The sequence below is a fragment of the Carlito syrichta genome, unplaced genomic scaffold (assembly GCF_000164805.1).
Source record: "Carlito syrichta isolate Samal-C Ts95f unplaced genomic scaffold, Tarsius_syrichta-2.0.1 Scaffold313380, whole genome shotgun sequence".
Lineage (NCBI taxonomy): Eukaryota > Metazoa > Chordata > Mammalia > Primates > Tarsiidae > Carlito > Carlito syrichta.
In genome coordinates, this window is record NW_007257476.1 from 854806 (window position 1) to 874667 (window position 19862).

The 19862-nt window shown below is 38.8% G+C and overlaps 1 protein-coding gene across 8 annotated transcripts in view; it reads left to right on the top strand.

The window, feature by feature from the left end:
* NCOA2 (nuclear receptor coactivator 2) overlaps positions 1-19862 on the top strand; it is a 303080-nt gene that overhangs the window by 235538 nt on the left and 47680 nt on the right. For 7 of the 8 annotated variants that reach the window (XM_021718737.1, XM_021718740.1, XM_021718742.1 and 4 more), the window contains 6 exons: positions 566-669; positions 5045-5222; positions 9609-9797; positions 14007-14108; positions 14420-14563; positions 18204-18351. In XM_021718737.1, coding sequence (XP_021574412.1) covers positions 566-669; positions 5045-5222; positions 9609-9797; positions 14007-14108; positions 14420-14563; positions 18204-18351 — 865 coding nt within the window. The remainder of the gene's footprint in view (positions 1-565; positions 670-5044; positions 5223-9608; positions 9798-14006; positions 14109-14419; positions 14564-18203; positions 18352-19862) is intronic. The other variant, XM_021718743.1, reaches the window with a different exon arrangement.

Genomic DNA, 19862 nt, shown 5'->3' on the forward strand with positions numbered 1-19862 from the left:
GCAAGTCAGGGATCAGGGACTACCTCTTTCTGGCCACTTTCAACGTGAACGTGTGCAAAAGTGGAACAATTTCTGAAAGATTCCAGGCAGACATCGTAGTGTGTCCCATGGGAGCAGCCGCAGCAAGTTAGGACTCTTTGTTATTTCTTCTTCAAATGTGTGCAAATACGTCTCCAAATATGATACTGAACTCTGAACAGCAGACCTTCCCTCATCCTAGTTTGGGGAATCTCTTGAGTAGAAACTAATTGTGCCACAGTATATAGCAGTTTCATAATCTAGGAAAAAAACGCCTGTCAGGGACTGGCATGAAACCTCTAAACTCATTTTCTCAGCAACCTGAAAGGGGATCCGAGCCACAGGTTCTGGAGGTGAAAAGTTAATGTTCAGGCTCCTACTTCCAGCAGTTTCTCCCATTCAGGGACACTGGGGATATACTCTGACTCTTTTACAGCCACATCTGATCCCCGTTGAGATTTTTTAAAACCAGTACAATAAAAACATTTCGTGTCACTCTGTCCTTGAAATAGCACCACCATTTAATTCACACTTGTGTTTGTTGCAGAGAAAGCAGCAGCTGCCAACATAGATGAAGTGCAGAAGTCAGATGTGTCATCTACAGGGCAGGGTGTCATCGACAAGGATGCGCTGGGGCCTATGATGCTTGAGGTATCACACCCTAATCTTGGTTCTGTATTTTAAAATGTTGTTGATCTTCATGTTATTGCTTTTCATTAAGAAAAGGCCACACTTGTACTGTGGGCCTCTTGAACTTACCAGCACGTATGTGTACCTCTATGTTCTGACTCCTGCTACAGCATATATGTGTTTGAAATTAACAATATAGAATTAAATAAACTAGATTAGAATATACATTGATAGGTTTTGACTGCCAGTTGACTATTCATTTTGGAAAGCCATATTTATAAGTCCTATTACATCCTGAAATATATTTTAGTTTGAGATGGTCTCAAAGTTCTTTAATTTTTGTATGTGCTGTGTACATATGCCTATATATATGGGTTAAAATTTGAGGACCAAAGATGCTTTTTATTTATGATATTTCAAACTAGCTTACTGGTCTCGTAGAAAAGAAAGTCAAAATAATAAGAGAAGCATAAGGTTGATCTTAACTCCCTGTTCTTTATTAACTTTAGGAAGCTGTATGACCAGCTTCTGTCTAGAATATGTAACATCCAGTTTTCCTACTTTATAACTAGTACTGTATATCAAGTGTTTTGTTGCACCTGTTATAAAATTAAATGCAAGATGTAGGCTATGGTAAGGTGAGAAAAACATGTTAGTGAATATACAAGGAACAGAGGAGCCCTGAAACATACATTATGCCAGTTCTCAGGATCATTTGCTCTGCTGCAATATGATGAGGTTAAAAGACACCACTGCATGGCCACATGCTCTGCAGCATTGTCACTGTACGATTCGTCAGCTTGCTGCAGCAGCCACACGTTTATAAGAAATTAGGGTTTTTATAGCAAAGATAACCCATAGTCATTTCACATAGCTCCTTTTTTTTAATTGATGCATAAAGTGTTTTTTTATCTTTAGAAAATCTAATTCTGTGAAAATCTACCTTATAATTGGGAGGAGGAGACACAGAAAATATTTAAAGATCATCTGATTCAGGCTTTGTATTTAAAAATGACAAACTTCATTTCCTAGGACTGGCCAAAAGGCTTCAAATGACCTGGTATTGGCCCTTACTTATCCTCTCTTGAATGACTAGCTTGAAAACATTCAACGTCACCTTCCAGGGAAAAAGCAAAAATATACTTAACTTGATTTTTTCCTATAGTCAACAAGGCATTCGAAGGCAAGAGAGTGCTATCTCCCACTTGGTTCTTAGAGTAGATAGTGAAAACTATGTGGACTATTTAGAATTAGATGAAATAAAGTGGGTAGCTTCTTTTGAGAAATTTTTTTAATTACAAACAAAATCTATCTGAACATTATGGTAATCTAAATTACTAAATTTGGAAAATGTCCACATATCTGTGTTTATGCATTATACCTGGGTTTTTGTATGTTTGGTTTTTGTCAGAGTTTCACTCTGTCACTCAGGATGGAGTACAGTAAGTGGCACAGTCACAGCTACCACAGCCTCAAACTGTGATCATTTTACCTCAACCTTCCAAGTAGCTGGAACTACAGGCAAGTGCCACCACGCCTGGCTAATTTTTGTGATTTATTGTAGAGACAAGGTCTTGCCAAGTTGTTTAATCTGGTGTTGAATCCCTGGGCTCAGGCAACCCTCTTGCCTCAGCCTCTCAGAGTGCTGGAATTATAGGTGTGAACCACCATGTCCAGCCCATGCATTGTATCTTGGGAGGAGGGAGAATTATATCTGGGGTTGGAAACTCCTAGGAAGACTTTTGAGGCTTCTAAAAAGAAATGCTTGGAGTAACCACAAGGCTACGACTCAGGCCCTTTGATAGCGAGTTCGTTAATTGTAGAAATCAGATTGCTAGATGTCAGTGGGCCTTATCTCATAAAATCAAACTAGCATTTTTGCCATTTCAAAATAGTCTTCTAATAACTCAGTGCATTGAGCAAGTACCTGTGTAGCAGGATGTTAGTTGAATGTATTAGAAAGGTAATTCTTAAATCTAGTGTCTTATGGTTTGAATTTAAATCTTTATTCCTTTTTACATGTAATCATTTCAAGAGAGTGAACGTGTTCTCATGGAGCTGTTCCTAGGCATAGATGCACACTCATGCTTACATCATAGCATCATGGTTGCTAGGCAACAAAACCAAATGTCAGCTTTTCTCATCAGAGCATAATGTAGTGAGCTTTAAAAAAACACAAACAGTTTTATGAGATGAAACAATATCATCCTTCAGTTTTATTATGCCATAAATCATTCTTTTTACTATGGTACAAAGCTGTAAGAAGCAACATACACTTTTAAAAATGAACCATAGCTAATATAATTATGAAAGTCCCTTTCAAATGTACATCTAAAGCAATGAGTTTAAAAGAGACACTTGGTACTTGGTACGTAATTAACCAACTGGCAAACTTCCTGTCCCCCCACCAGGCACGCGCGCGCGCGCGCGCGCACACACACACACACACACACACACACACACAGACACACTTGTCAGGGGTTACTGTGAACCTATTATAGAAGGCAATTTACATATGGTCTTGCTTTGCCCTGTGTATGCTTTATACCATTGAGAAAACCTGAACGAATATTTAAGTAAAACATAAAACCAAGTGGCATCATATTTGAAAGAGCAAGAGAGAGAGCACTTTCCACTGGTGCCTTATGGTCAGTTCTAATTTGAGAGAGCACTTAGTTTTGTGATGAAAATAGAATTAAAGATGGAATATAATCAAATATAGCTCACAAAATAGAAAACTGCTCAATAATAACTTAAGGAAAAAACAAACTAGGGAAAAAGTAAATACTTTAGGTCCCCATCCATACTCACTGCAATGTTCACATTAAAAATAGTAATAGGCCAGGCATGGTGGTTCATGCCTATAGTAGCAGCACTTTGGGAGGCCAAGGTGAGAGGATTGCCTGAGCCCATGAGTTCGAGACCAGCCTAGGCAACTTGGTGAGACCTCATCTCTACAATAAAACAAGAAAAATTAGCCAGGTGTGATGGTGCATGTCTGTAGTTGCAGCTACTTGGAAGGCTGAGGCAGAAGGATCGCCTGAACCCATCAGGCTAAGGCAGCGGTGGCCGTGAGCATGCCACTGAACTCCAGCCTGGGCGAGAGTGAGACTCCAACTCAAGAAAAAAATAGTGATAAACATATGTCATGAAGAATCTGAGTGGCATAAACTGACAAGACATGGTAGCCCTGGTCCTAGGTATGACTGATCAATATAAAACTTTTTCAGACCTGATTCATAAAACAGCTTTGACAAGCAAGAATCAAAAAGAGAAAAGAGCTGTAATGCAACTAGGGGAACTCACTGAACCCCCAACCTTGCCAAGGCTGACATGTTGAAACTGGACTAGGGATAGATATTGGAGTAGAGGACTCTGGTGTGTATATAGAAAGCATGAATTTTGGGGTCAGGTTCATCTGGATGCAAATTCAAGTTCTGCCACTGACTAGTTCTAAGATCTTGGACAATCACTTAGCCTCTTTGAGCTACTGCAAAATGAAAAAGATAAGACATTTCTTCCAGCGTTGTAAATATTAAAATGATACAGTTGTGTGTACAGCACCGTGAACATGCTCTATAGCTATTATTATCTTTACTTCCTGAAATGATCCTTTATTCTTCATCTCCTTCCCTAATCTAGATTGGGATGACAACAAGGAGTGAACCCATTACAGGAAGCATGCTACTGTGAGTTAGGTAATTTAGGAACCTGCATCTCAGTCTGGAGAACAAGTCATTGTGCCCATCTCAGGTCAGGACAGTGCTGAAGTCCCCATGAAGACTAGTTTGCCATGTCAAAGACAGAACCCGTTGCCATATACACCACATGATAAAGGATTGATGTTTCTTTAAAAGCCTGAGATCATCTCTGATTCTTTTCATTTAATCCTTGACAGCTTCAAAGGTAGTAAAATGTTGGTGTTTTTTTTTTCCCTTGGCATTTATCCTTAAACTGAGGAAGAATTATCAGTGACCCCTTCCTCCCATAGTACAACATGAAAAACTGTAGAACAAAAATAACGTGTACTATGTTTGTAACATAAAAATTATCCTTGGCCCTGTGGAGTGCATCAATCTATTTTGAAAGTACAGATAAATGCCTGTGTACTTTTATTTGGCAAGATTTATCTCCTGATAAATTAACAGAGTTAGTGTTTATCATTTAGTTTGTGGCAAGAAACCCTGATCTAGACTCTTTCCCACTTGCTAAGGTGGAATAGTTTCTGTTTCACCAAAAGAAAACGTGTTGTTTTTAAAAACTGGGAGAGGGTTGAGAGATCTTTCTGTTCATGTGTGAACTGTGTTTTTACCTTAAAGGGATCATTCCTTTCTTAACAACTGCATATGATTTTATGTGGTGTCCTTTCTAACACAATTTGTGCCTTTTCTCTTAGGCCCTTGATGGGTTCTTCTTTGTAGTGAACCTGGAAGGCAACGTTGTGTTTGTGTCAGAGAATGTGACTCAGTATCTAAGGTATAACCAAGAAGAGCTGATGAACAAAAGTGTATATAGCATCTTGCATGTTGGGGACCACACAGAATTTGTCAAAAACCTGCTGCCAAAGTCTATAGGTAAATGATTATCTGCTGGGTCTCCCTCCTCTTCTTCACCCCCCACCGCATACACACACGTTGTCTTGATTGGGCTGGGTACAGTAGAACTGTGTATGTCAGATGGGGAAAAGAATGACTGGGTAGTTTTTTAGAAATGCTTTTATTAAGTAATTAAGCTTAGAAGTCATGGGAAGGCTGGCAACTTCTGATCTTAACCTCAAAATGATTGAGTGAAAAATCATTTTGATCCTATATTTAAAGTACATGAAAATGATTCAGATGGAAAGTAGTCATATGACAACTATTTTCATGGAAGTTGTATGTATCGTTTCTTTTATTTGTTTATTTGTTTTATTATTTATTTGTATGTTTTTGAGTTGGAGTCTCACTCTTGTCGCCCAGGCTAGAGTGCAGTGGCACACTCAAAGCTACCGCAGCCTCCACCTGCTGGGCTCAGGCAATCCTTCCACCTCAGCCTTCCAAGTAGCTGAAACTACAGATGCAAGCCACCACGCCTGGCTAGTTTTTATGATTTATTGTAGAGATGAGGTCTCACCAGTTGCCCAGACTGGTCTCGAACCCCCAGGCTCAGGCAATCCTCTCACCTCGACCTCCCGATGTGCTGGGATTACAGGCTGAGCCACCACGCCTGTCCTATCATTTTTTTTTAAGAAGGTGACAGATTGCCTCACCCCGTCCAATGCCAGCCAACTCAGTTTTGTCCATTTTCTTCATGAACATTGAAAAAGTTGAAGGGCTTGAGAAGTTTGATATTCAACTCATTTTGAGTTCTACACATGGATAGAGTATAAGTGTATGTAGGCAGCATTCTAAAAATAAAATGTTAGGGAACAAGTAGCATGTGAAGAGGTTCAAATGCTAGCAACCTGGCATCCTTGAATGGACTCTTTTGTCTCACAGACTCTCAGTGGCTCTGCAGGTATAGCCATACACTGCCTCCTTAGCCTAGTCTTCCTGACTCCATCTTGTTTTGGAAGTGCTGTCCAAAAGTATATGCGATGTGTAAGAGCCACATTCTAGAGTGAGTGACTCACAGCGTGGGCCACCTTAGTTGCTGCTCCTAGAGCGTTGCTGTTCCCACTTACTAAGTGGTTCTTTTTTTAATATTCTCACTTAAACTGATGATGCTAAGAACATCTTCATGGATCAAAAGAAGTGCAGAATAAAGTCAGATCCTAAATTAGCAAGTATTTCTTTTCTTTTTTGAAAAACTGTTTATATTAGCTGGTCTTATTGTTAGCATAGTAAGTAGGAAAAGGTCCTTTTCAAATTCCTAGCTTTTCCTTCATATGTTACTCTCTCTTCAGAGTAACTGCAACAGTAATACAAAATGTACCAATACTTGTGTGGGATTCCTTTATTATATTCTCTCGTAAATGAATAAGAAAATGAGGTTTCTTATTTCAAGTAACTAATATCTTCAGATCTCTTTAGTAATTGTATGACTTCCTCAAAGGGCCTATACATATTAATTCATTATTATTAATTCACTTGTCTGAAGAGCTCCTTGCCTTACTTTATATTGTGTCTTTTTTTCCCCTACGTTCAACTTACTTATTAACCTGAGTTAGTAAGAACTCTTTGTCTTTCTTTGATTACTCTACTTGGTCTCCATTTTGTACGTAAGCTTTTTAAAATGCTTGGTGAAATAAACTTACATTCAAAGCTAGTTGTGGTTTCTTCTTTAATTTTAAAAGAATTTCTTACCATTAACTTGATATTTACTTTTTACTTTCTAGGGTTTGTTTCCTTTTTCACACAGTGACAGCTCGGTTTACCATTGGGTGGAGCCATGGGTTTAGCATTGGGTTCACCATAAAACCTCCATGTCCTTCTAAGTACTTTCTAACTATTGATTTGGGAGACTATGTTTGCTTTCTTATGACTCCCCCTTGTTTGATCTTCTGTTTTATTGTCCTGCTGACCCTACTATTTTTATATAAAACATAGGGAATAATAAAAGAACACCAAAATGAGAATTGGTACTATTTCTGAGCCCAGCTTTTTTTTTAACTAGTTGAACATTTCTCTGGGCATCAGTTTTTTTCTCTGTCAAATGAGAAAGTTGACCCAGTGATTCGTGGTTCTCAAAATCATCATTCTTTTATTTCTTTCATTATTTTCTGTAATGCATTTCAAAAACAACTAATGTATCTCTTGTCTTTCATTATCTTTCTTAAATTAATGTCTCCTTTTTTAGTTTAAATGCTAAAATAGATGTGTGAAATAATTGTTCCCTTGAAGATAAATATAACATTAGCACTCTATCTTCAAGGGTTTTCCGCTCTTACGTAAAACAATTGCAGTAGAATACAAAGTGGGGGCCCGAAAAACCAAGAATTTCTTTTTTTTTTTTTTTTTTTTTTTTTTGAGTTAGAGTCTCACTCTGTCGCCCAGGCTGGAATGCAGTGGCCGCTCCTGGCCACTGCAGCCTCGGCCTGCTGGGCTCCGGCCATCCTTCCGCCTCAGCCTTCCGAGTAACCGGAATTACAGGCATGCACTACAATGCCCGGCTGATTTTTTGATTTATTGTAGAGATGAGGTCTCGCTGCCCAGGTAGGTCTCGAACACACGGGCTCAGGCAATCCACTCACCTCAGCCTCCCAAAGGCACGGGATTACAGGCTGAGCCACCGAGCCCGGCAAGAATTTCTTTATTAAAAAATTGTGTATTTCTTCCTCCATGTTTAAACTTCAGCCACCCTTAGAAGTACTCTCCGTGTGATGCAATGCACCTAATTGAGATGCTTTTTCCGCCACTCAAAACAGTTTTTGAACTTGTTTTTTTTGATGCCATTTAGAACTTGTGCCGTTTTTGTTTCATGCCTTCCACATCGCAAAATGTTTCCCTTTCAGTACTTTTTTCATCCAGGAATCAAAAAAAATGTTGCTAGGGGTGAGACGGGATGAATAGAAAAGGTGGGGCAATGGGGGTCATGCCATTTTTTTGGTCAAAAACTGCTGAACACTCAGTGTGGTGTAGGCAAGTATATCATGGTGGTAGAAGAACCAGTTACCTGTCTGCCAAAACTGAGGATGTTTCTTCCACAAATTATGACACAACCTTCTCAAAACTTCCAGATAAAAACTTTGGACCAGGTGTGGTGGCTCATGCCTATAATCCCAGGACTTTGGGAAACCGAGGCAGGAGGATTGCCTGGGCCTGGGGGTTCGAGACTCGCCTGGGCAACTTGGCAAGACCTCATCTCTACAATAAATCAAAAAATCAGCCAGGCGTGGTGTTGCACACCTGTTGCTCCAGCTGCTTGGAAGGCTGAGGTGGAAGGACTCTAGGCAACAGAGTGAGACTCCAACTGAAAAAAAAACAACTTTGATTGACCATTTGATCTGGAGGAACAAATTCTGAGTGTACTACAAGGGGCCCACCCTCCAAAAGATAATTCTGGGGGTTTTGGGGTCTCCCCCACCCCTCGTAATCCAAGAACAGCCAAGTTTTAGACTAACACTAAAATTTCTGTGAAACTTTAGAAGAGAAAGATCTGTCAGAAGAGGCAGTGTGGGGTGCCTGGAGTAGTTGGTTAAATGTGTATTGTAGAGAATCTCAGCCTGAGAATGTATCTTTGGAGGGAAAAATTGAAGCAGCCTGATATTTTAGATAGGGTAGCAGCAAAAACAAAGATGCCAGTCCTGTGATGGAGAGTGTGAAAGATCTGGTCAGATGGATGAGATAGGGCTAGTTAGTGAGGTTTGTAGTTACTGGTTTGAACGGTCTTTATTCTCCTGACTATATCAAGTCCAAATCCTTTGAAAGAATTCAATGCATGCTACATTTGGTGCCACTTACTGAATTTTGAGTGGGGGCAACACATCTCATACTGCAACACAAATAAATTGAACTAAATTTCCAAGAAATCAAATACTATAGTAGAAAACTATAGTATTTTAGTAATAAATAACCTAGGTCTGACCTTGAAGGCAAGGAGGCAGAGTGAAAATTAAGAAGTGCAGAAACTGTGGGTTTGAGACCCGCCTGAGCAACTTGGCGAGACCTCATCTCTACAATAAAATCAAAAATTAGCCAGGCATGGTAGTGCATGCCTGTAGTTCTGGCTACTTGGAAGGCTGAGGTGGAAGGAACGCCGGAGCCCAGCAGGTCGAGACTGTGGTGGCCGCTCCCGGCCACCGCACTCCAGTCTGGGTGATAGAGTGAGACTCTAACTCAAAAAAAAAAGAAGTGCAGAAAATGTCTTGAAAATCTCAAGAATTTTCCTAAGTTGTTAAAATGTTAACTAAAGAATTTCACTCCACTCTAGATTATAAAAGTATTTTTTAAAGCATAATAACTACATCATTTTGACAGTCCAGTGGCAGTGAATCTGACGTTTGTTTCTTTGCAATATTGGATTCCTTTTGCCTTGCTCAGTGAATGGAGGATCTTGGTCTGGCGAACCTCCTAGGCGGAACAGCCATACCTTCAATTGCCGGATGCTGGTAAAACCTTTACCTGATTCAGAAGAGGAAGGTCATGATAACCAGGAAGCACATCAGAAATATGAAACTATGCAGTGCTTTGCTGTCTCTCAACCAAAGTCCATCAAAGAAGAAGGAGAAGGTAGGACAAAATCTCTAGGCTATTTCACATGTCTATACATATATATATATATATATATATATATATATTCCTCTGCTACTTCTTTCACACCTAGTGGTCACACAAACAAAAATTTAAAGGCACGGTATCTTTATTATTTTCCATTTTTACTATTTTTGTGATGAATTCCATTTTTAAGTCTCCAGAGCAGCGCTGTCCAGCAGAATTTTCTGTGTTGATGGAGGTGACAGCGTCAGTGTCCAGTGTGACAGCCACTAGCCACACGTGGCTGCTGAGCACTTGAAATGTCAGCAGTGCCCCTAGGGAGCTGGATTTTTTATATTTTTAAATTTACATGTAAATAGCCACATGGAGCTGGTGACTGCTGTACTAGTGTGACTTATGAATGGTTAGACCTCTGGGAGACCCTAGGCTTCTTTGAACATCTAAAGCACACTATGTACCACAGCCTAGAAAAAGGCACACAAGTACAAACAGCACTTTTAATAAACTTTCAAGGGATTAATGGCATCTATATAGCTTATCCATAGATGCTGGGTTCAGAATATGGTGTAACAGAATGGTACTAAAGAGACGATGAAGACGAGATAGAGAATAGAGGGGTTTCTGAATATAATATGCTTATTAGGCTGTTCACCATAAAGATAAGACGATGTGGTGTCCACCTTCTGTGCCCTCCAAGCAAGTCATCCACACAGCTGGGTGTTGATCTCTAGTACGAGGCAGTGCTGGCGTGCATTCTGCATGTGTATCAGAAGGGAAAGAGTTGAAGACCACTGGTGAATGAAACATCCTGGGCTATATCATCATGCAGGCCAAACTCTTAGTTTATCCACTTACCAGCTCTGTGACTTTGGGCTAGTTCCTTGACTTCTCTGAGCATCAATTTTTTACCAAATGAAGTCACCAATACCAGTGTCAGAATGTAATAAGTCTAAATGAATATACCCAAACCATGGTTAACATTGAATGTTAAGGTATTTAATGCTTTTTATTTAAAATATGTAAATTTTTTAAATTTAAAATTGTATTGGGAAGAAAATATTAAAGCTGTTATAGATGACACATAATATTTCAAAATTAAGGTTTTTGTGCTTAGGTATGGAATATCACATAATTTTATTCTATTTTATGCAGCAGAGTAAGAGCTGCTGATTTATCTGCCTATGATAATATTGCAAAAAAGGTATAACTAAGCCAGTTTACTATTTTATGCTTTACTGAAACCTCTTTTGTACATTTAAATCAGTTATCTGTGTGTTAACACAGTATAATATAAGAGGAGGTTTTCGAGCTATCATGGGCTCAGGTTCAAATCCTGGCTTTCCCAATGGTTTGTGTGACGTTGAGCAAGTTCCTTAAACTTTGTGCTTGGATTTTCTCCTCTGTTAAATGGAAATAATGCTACTATTTATCTCACAGAGCTGTTAAGAGGATTGAATGAGTTGATAATCTATAAAGCAGCTAGAAAGAGGTTTACTCATAGTTAAGTGCCCCAAAATTTAGCTATTATGTTGTTGTGATATCAGCTATTACTGGATATATTTGAAGAAATTCTTTATCAAATTTAAAGATAAACAATCATAAATCAATGACATAAGACATGAAGAGACAATGTAATTTTTTTAACAAGCTTTAGTCCACCTTTTTTTTTAATTAAAAAGGCTATGTGTATTACAAAGATAAATAAAACATTTCCCAATTCTCCAGAAGTCATCCCTGACACATAAAACAATTGCAGCCAGGTGAGGAGTAAGTGCTTAATGTTGGCCAGGTGAGAAACTAGCCGCGGCCAAGATTCTAAACCCAAATGCAGCTGTTCTGGCACCCGCTGCCCTTTCTAGGTATTGTGGGATTTGCTCTCTGCATCTTCATCTAGACCCATGTCTTATATTCTTTGTTTGAAATTGCATATAGCCATTGTCGGGGTACTTACCGATCTTGGTAGAGAGTATATCTAGTTTTTTTGTATCATGAACCTAAATCTCAAGAAGCAAACCCTTGACAAAGCAGGGTGTGAGGCTTCAGTTTTCATCATTTTTATACTTTTTTTTTTAGGTGTAGTAATAATATGTGTTTTTAAATTTTATTCTAAATTGACCAGTTACACCAGTAGTGGTATAATTATGGAATACAAAGTGATATTACATATAAATAATGTGGAATGATTAAATTAAGCTAGTTAACATATCCATCGCTTCAAATATTTATCATTTTTTGTGGTGAGAGCATTTGAAATTTATTCTCTGGACCATTTTGGAATACACATTATTTTTAATTGTCATCACCATGTTGTGCAGTAGATCTCCAAAAACTCACTCCCCGTAATGGACACTCTGTGCCCTTTGATGGGCATCTTCCTACTCCGCTTTCCCCCACCCAAGCTCTGCTAACCATTATTCCGCTCTCTGTGTCTGAGTTCGATTCTTTCGATGCCACCCATTAGTGAGAGCATGTAGTATCCGTCCTGCTGTGCCTGGCTTATTTCACTTAGCCTAGTGTCTTCTGAGTTCATCCAAGTCATTGTGAAGGAAGGAATTTCCTTCTTCTGAAGGCTGAACAGTATTCCACAATGTACATATCCCACATTTTCTTTTTCCATTCACTTGCTGATGGGCACTTGTCTGAGTGTGCAGGTGTCTCTCTGACATGATTTCAAATCCTTTGAAGAATACCCAGTATTGGGATTGCTGGATCACATGTGCAATTTTTTGAGGATGCTCCCTATTGCCTTCCATAATGGCTGCACCAATTTGCCTTCCCATCAACAGCCTACATTCCCTTTTCCCCACATCCTCACCAGTACTTGTTAACTTGTGTCTCTTTGATAACAGCCATTCTAATGGTATGAGGTGATATCCTATTGTGGTTTTAATTTGCATTTCTCTAATGTTTACAGTATTTCACAGATTTATCTAGCCATTTATACATCTTCTTTTGAGAAGTGTCTCTTTAGGTCCTTTGCCCATTTTAAAATCAGATTATTTGTTTTCTTGCCATTGAGTTGTTTGAGTTCCTTATATACAGAGGGTGCCAAAAAAAAAGTATACACATTTTAAGAAAGGACAAAACTGTATTAAAAATTGTAATACTCTATATATACCAATAACAAAAGATTAACACCATCTTTTGAGCAAAGTTATAAATACATTGCTACTGTAACTCAATTCAACTTTGAAAAAGTAATACATAGATAACATCTCTTAAAAGGTGTATACAGGCCAGGCTTGGTGGCTCAGCCTGTAATCCCAGCACTTTGGGAGGCTAAGGCGAATGGATTGCCTGAGCCCTTGGGTTGGAGACTAGCCCGGGCAACTTGGCGAGACCTCACCTCTACAATTAAGAAAAAAAAAATTAGCCAGGCATGGTAGAGCATGGTTACAATTCCGGCTACTTGGAAGGCTGAGGCTTAAGGATCACTGGAGCCCAGCAGGTCGACACTGGGGAGGCCGTGAGTGTGCCACTGCACTCCAGTCTGGGTGACAGAGTAAGACTCCAACTCAAAAAAAGAAAAATGTGTATGCACTTTTGGGCACCCCAGAATATTTGGATGTTAGCCCCTTATCAGATGTTTGACTTGCAAATATTTTCTCCCAACCTGTTGGCTGTCTTTTTTGTTCTGATGACTGTTTTCTTTGCTATGTAGAAGTTCTTAGTTGGATATAATCCCATGTGTCTATTTCTGCTTCTGTTACCTGAGCTTTTGGTATCAGACTCCAAAACTGTTTCAGGCAAATGTTTAAGTCATCAATCCATTTGAGCTGGTTCCTGTCTGTGGTATGAGATGAGAGTCCAGTTTCCTTCTTTGCATGTGGATACCCAGTATTTTTGTACTTTATTATAAATTAGGCTGGTTGTTACTGCTATCAGCCATTTAGAAAGAAAAAAATTCACCTTTTTCATCACTGGAGAGATGATTTCTGATTGTTAAGTATCTAGTACAGTAGATATGCTTTCATCACATGTATCGTGGGGCTTCAGGGGTGCAGCCTCTGTTCCTCATCTCTCCCCATAAGCACCGCCCCCCCCACACACACACACCTCCCACTTTAGTTGAGAGAATAAAACCTGGGAGAAGCTGAGGTGCACAGCATTTTGACACTCTCTCCCTTATTGATTTACAAGGTTGTGCTGTCATAAATATACTTTGGCTCGTTTAAATCACTAAGAAAAGCCCAATAAAATAAACATAAATGTGTATGATTTAAGATTTGCAGTCCTGCTTGATTTGTGTGGCAAGAAGAGTTCCCATGAAAGAAAGACCAGTTCTTCCCTCATCAGAAAGTTTTACTACTCGCCAGGATCTCCAAGGTAAGTTTTCTTCCCAAATAACTCATTTTAGAATATTCACATATTTGGAAACACAAGAATATATTTAGGGAACACTAGATGCTGATAGTCATGCTTGCTGCTGAGATACAAACGTTGAGGAGGTGGAAGACCAGAGAGAGACACTGGTTCCCACTGTCTACTGTTGTGGCCCACTTGTACAACCTATTTCAAATAAATGAACGCCTTTCTGAAAATCAGCTTTCTCAGGTTGATTTGTCTTTTTAAAATTTGTTAATTTCCATTAAAAAATCAATCAGTATGTAGTTATAATCCCTCCTGTTACCTACTAGGCAAGATCACTTCTCTGGATACTAGCACCATGAGAGCAGCCATGAAGCCTGGCTGGGAGGACCTGGTGAGAAGGTGCATTCAGAAGTTCCATGCACAGCATGAAGGGGAATCTGTGTCCTATGCTAAGAGACATCATCATGAAGGTAGGCATCTCTAAAGGGCATTTGCCTTGAAGCTGATTTTACATAAATTATTGCTTCCTTTGGCAGCTTTTTCTTAGTGACTCCTGAAGTTCCCCTTGGAGACCTAGATCTGGTGACTGTGTTCATGTACTTGTGTCATCGGGCTCAGATGTTGCCATCTCAAGGAAAATTTAACAGAGAGAACCTGTAGGACAGAAGAGTGTGATAAGAGAAACAGAGCAGGAGATGATAATGTCACAAAGACAGATAAAAGAAGGAAACAGGCCATTTTCTTTGATCCAAACCCTCCTAGATGTATGACAAGATAATAAGGTACCATCTAATCTACAATATTATCTGAATCATAAGAGAAATCTGAAAAGAATAAATGACATTTTCAAGAGTATGCAAATCCTTGGTAGAGGTAACAGTGGGATCCCAAGCCCTTCTTCGAGGTGGTGACCAACAAAGACTGTCAGGTATTTCCAGAGGGCCCAAAGAGGTGAAATGACTTCTCTCAGGTCACATACTTAATTATTAATTAATAGAACTGGACCCAAGACCTCAAAGTCCTTTCAGTAATAGTAGCCCTTTTTGAGCGCCTGGGCTTTGTGTGGCATCATCTCCCTGACCCTCATACAGCAAGCCTGTGCAGTAGACAGCACGCCTCTCCCTCTGGGGATGAGAAGGCTGACCGGAAGAGGTGACTGGCTCACTAGCATTCAGTGTCAGCACTGGATGTCATTCTGAGTCCATCCTGGTGGTCATTCTGCTGTGCTGCTCCTGAAGGTCCTTCCACAGAATCACTTGTTTCTCAACTGAATTTTGGTTTTCTGTTAAAGAGACAAAAACAAAGAAAAAATTCTTTTTGCTTATGTATATGCCACAAAGGGCAGGGGTCACTGTCAACGAGGGCCACGCTGCACACTGGGGACTTATGCAGTGAGTGCAGTACGGCTCGTAACCCAGTTTGGACAATTGTTTGCGTCTTCACAGAAAAAAACTTGTAACTAATGATTGAAAATGGAGTTTGAATTTGTCATCGTCCATTTAATGTGCCTCTGTGACCTCGGCATATTTTACTAGTAGTGTATGTTTAAACTTGATCCTTTTTAGATCACTTATGAAAAAGAAAAAAATCATAATAAATGTCCTGTCTTTCTAATTTCCTTATTTTTTTCTTCACTTATATATGATTTTCATCCTATTCATACTTATTTCCTAGAAATAATTGTATAATTCAACAATTCGTCTTTCAGCATTTTTCTTTAAGTTGAACAGAGGAAATAAAGTTGCTGACAGTAATCACTATTTAATCTACCATTTCACTAGAGCTGGTTAAAATAAAAAGAGTAGTAATAACAAAAACTAAGAATGTTTGAACACTGCATGTTCAGTGTCCTTGAGTTCTGAGTAGCAGTGCCCTGTGTTTAATTCGTGGCATCCTGATTCGTACAAAGGAGTTTACACAGATGGACCAGGCACTGTGCTAGATTTAGACAGATGGGACCCACTAAGAGGAAATACCGTATAGACATTCATACTTTTGAAATAGGTAAGATCAAGGATGATCATTTACGCCAAACAGAGTCTACCACAAAGCTTTTTTAAAATTGGAGAGCTTCCTAAATATATTCAGGTGCATGCTTATACATACCTACTTAGCAGAAATGTTGGATATAGACCAAGCGTATGTGAAAATCTTAGGGATCACAGCCAAGGTCAGATAAAATTCTGAAATTATAAGCCATTGGAAATCATGAGTTCTGTTATAAAAATTGTATTACTTTTTAGGAACATACTTATTGTACAAAGCAACATACACATATGCACAGTAATTCATTTCCAGTACTGCCACGTCGGAGTAACTTCATGCAACAATTGATGGCAGAAAGCAATACCTGAATACTGTATCTAACTGAAACTGCCCAGAGGAGTCATTCATTAGACAAACTCTCCAAGTGAAATTTTACCAAGAAATCAAAGTCTACATTGTCAGCCCCTCCCCTCCCTCCTTCTTCCTCCTCCTCCTGCTCCCTTTTCTCTCCCTGTCTCTCCCTCCCTCTCAGTTGTGGCAGTTTTGTGGCATGGTGAATATAACTGGTTGTTTGGGGCTAGCTTTTGGTTTTTTTTTTTTTTGAGTTGGAGTCTCACTCTGTCGCCCAGACTGGAGTACAGTGGCCACTCCCGGCCGCCGCAGCCTCGACCTGCTGGGCTCCAGCGATCCTTCCACCTCAGCCTTCTAAGGAACTGGAACGACAGGCGCGTGCTACCACGCCCAGCTCATTTTGATTCATTGTAGAGATGAGGTCTCACCAAGTTGCCCAGGCGGGTCTCGAACCCGCGGGCTCAGGCAATCCACTCACCTCAGCCTCCCAAAGGCGCGGGATTACAGGCTGAGCCACCGAGCCCGGCTTGGGACTAGCTATTTAGCCCACCAAATCTGTGCTAAGAATTGTGTGGTAAAATGTTGTAGTCTTCTTAAGATGGTCTGAGAGGTAACTAAATGTCTATTTTTTTCTGACTTGAAATATTATTTTTATATGCAGCATTAGTTATAAAATACAATTATTTTAAAGGATAAATAAATCCAAAATTATTTTAAGAGAAGTTATATTAACCTGGTTGATTGTATTATTTTGTTATTGTCTTGAAAATGGAACCCCCTGACCCTTTATCCAAAAATTAAAATAAACCGATTACATGTCACTAAGATTTGTACTTTGTTTTGTTTTGTTTAGCCTTTTTTCCCTCTGAAAATATTCTTCTGATTGTTTACCTTTTACTTCCTGTTGTCCTCACCGCAGAAATAATACTTCTTGCACAGTGAGAAACAGAGTTGGGGGAAAGTAGTGTGAGATGGTAGATTGAATAGTATGTAACTTCAAGATAAATATTCAGAGAACTAAATACCTAATGTCATGGATTTTGTTTTAATGTCTGTATTCGTTTAAAGGGAAATTAAAGTTAAATTGTACACTTTAGCAATATCATGTTTATGCATTATATTGTTTTCTACCTTTTTTTTCTTATAACTTTTTTTTTTTGAGACTGGATCTCATTCTGTCACCCAGATAATGGAGTGCGGTATCATAATTGTAGCTCGCCATAGTCTCAACCTTACGAGCTCAAGCAATCTTTTCACCTCAGCTTTCTTAGTAGCTGGGACTATAGGTGCATGCCACCACACCTGGCTAATGTTTGTTTGTTTAAACGAGGTCTCACTATGTTGCTCAAGCTGGGCTCAAACTCCTGGGCTCAAGCAATTCTCCTGCCTCAGCCTCCCAAAGTGCTGGGATTACAGGCATGAGCCACCACCACACCTGGCCTGTTTCCTACCATTTTAAACAAATCACTGAAAAGCTTTTTTGAGCTGATACATAGTTGTCACTGTTTTGCCATGATACTGATGATTTTTTAAAAACATACTATGAGGATTTTTAATAAGAAAAGCAATATATTGAGGTTACTGGATTTTGAATGAAAAGTTAATGTACTTTTAAAAATTTATAATGTTTTATATCATGAAGTATTACTTATAACTGTCTTTAACATGCTGGTAGGTGACTGTTATAAAACTTAATGAAGTTTATTGCTATGTCCTCCTTCCGTGTCTCAGTTTTTTTCTAAATATGCATTCTGTTTCCTTGCTTGTCTGCAGTACTGAGACAAGGATTGGCATTCAGTCAAATCTATCGTTTTTCCTTGTCCGATGGCACTCTTGTTGCTGCACAAACGAAGAGCAAACTCATCCGTTCTCAGACTACAAACGAACCTCAGCTTGTAATATCTTTACATATGCTTCACAGGTAATCCTAATTCTAAGAAATCATTTTCCCTTTCCAAGTTAAGAGAAAATGTTACAAAAGCAACAAATCATCCTTGAGCTTTTCAGGTTTGTTAGACATTTTTTTTTTCATCAATCCCAGGAATATAAGATATAAAATTAAATTGTTATTAACTGTTAGCTAAAAGACAGTTTGTCATACAGTCAGTCCTCTGTATTCATGGATTCCATATCCAAGGATTCTACCAACCACACATGGAAAATATTTGGGGAGAAGAAAGTAAAAAATAACACAGATTTTTAAAAATACAGTATGACAACTATTTACCTAGCATTTACATTGTATTAGCTATTATAAGCAATCTAGAGATGATTTAAAGTTTACAGGAGGATGTGTGTAGGTTATATGCAAGTACTACACCTTTTTCCATTAGGGATTTGAGCGTCCACAGTGTTTGGTATCAGGGGTGATGAGGAAAGGAAGACCAATGGCATCCCCTTGACAGATTCCAAAGAACAACTGTACTAGCAAAGCAAATCTGCTTTGAATTTTAACCTGAACACTAGTGAATTTTAAAACCCAGCTGAAAGAACACAAAGCTAGCACTAACTTTACTCAGACATGACTGCCCATTACATTGAAGAAGTCCATGCAGTTGATTGATCATCTCCCAGTAGTGACATACGCAAGCCTCAAATATTGATGCCAGTATTATGACTTCTGCTCCTTTGTGTTTGAATCTAAAGCTTTCAAATTTAAATGTTTAGAAAGAATTTTTTAAATTTTTGTTCTCAGATTTAAATTTAACTACTTGATATTAGGCTTTAAATTGACAGACAGTAAACATTTTCATTTAAAGAAGGAAAGAAATTGAATGTTGATTGTAAAATGAATGTCCTAAACCATATTATTTTAGAGCATACATTTAAAAGAAATGATTAATTTTCAAATCATGTAAATATGTAAATACTGTCTAAAATGTTATGTGATACTATCAGGAGATACATAAAGTTGTTCTGGCTAAAGAGTCCCATTTTCTTCTATTTTCCAATTATTTACTTTCTTATTTAGGAATTAAAAAAAGCAGGCAGTCCTGTTTGCCAACTGTTAGTAAATCTGACCTCAAACTGAAACAATTTGAAAGTGATTACAGATGTGGCAAATTTCACCCGCCTAACTAAAAGCTGATGTTTGACAATTTGTGAGACCTGTTTTATTTGGATTTGTGAACACATTTGGTAACTCACAAGTAACTGCCAAGGCTGTAAATTAAAGCTCATAGGGCTTGGAAAATCATCTCACTCAGAAAACCTGCTTTTAGTTATTAGTAAGGGGGCGGCTTGGAGTTGTCCAGGAATGAAGGAATAAGATCCCAAACTAAGATCATTCCGAAGTCCCCTCTTGTGTTGTCAGCTCCCAGGCTCTTGCTCCAACTTGCAGGGGGCTGGAGATGTAAGTGGAAATCTGTGAGACAAGGTGATCTAATTCCAAACAATATTAGTAACTGTTGGCCCTAGAACTGGTAGAGTTTC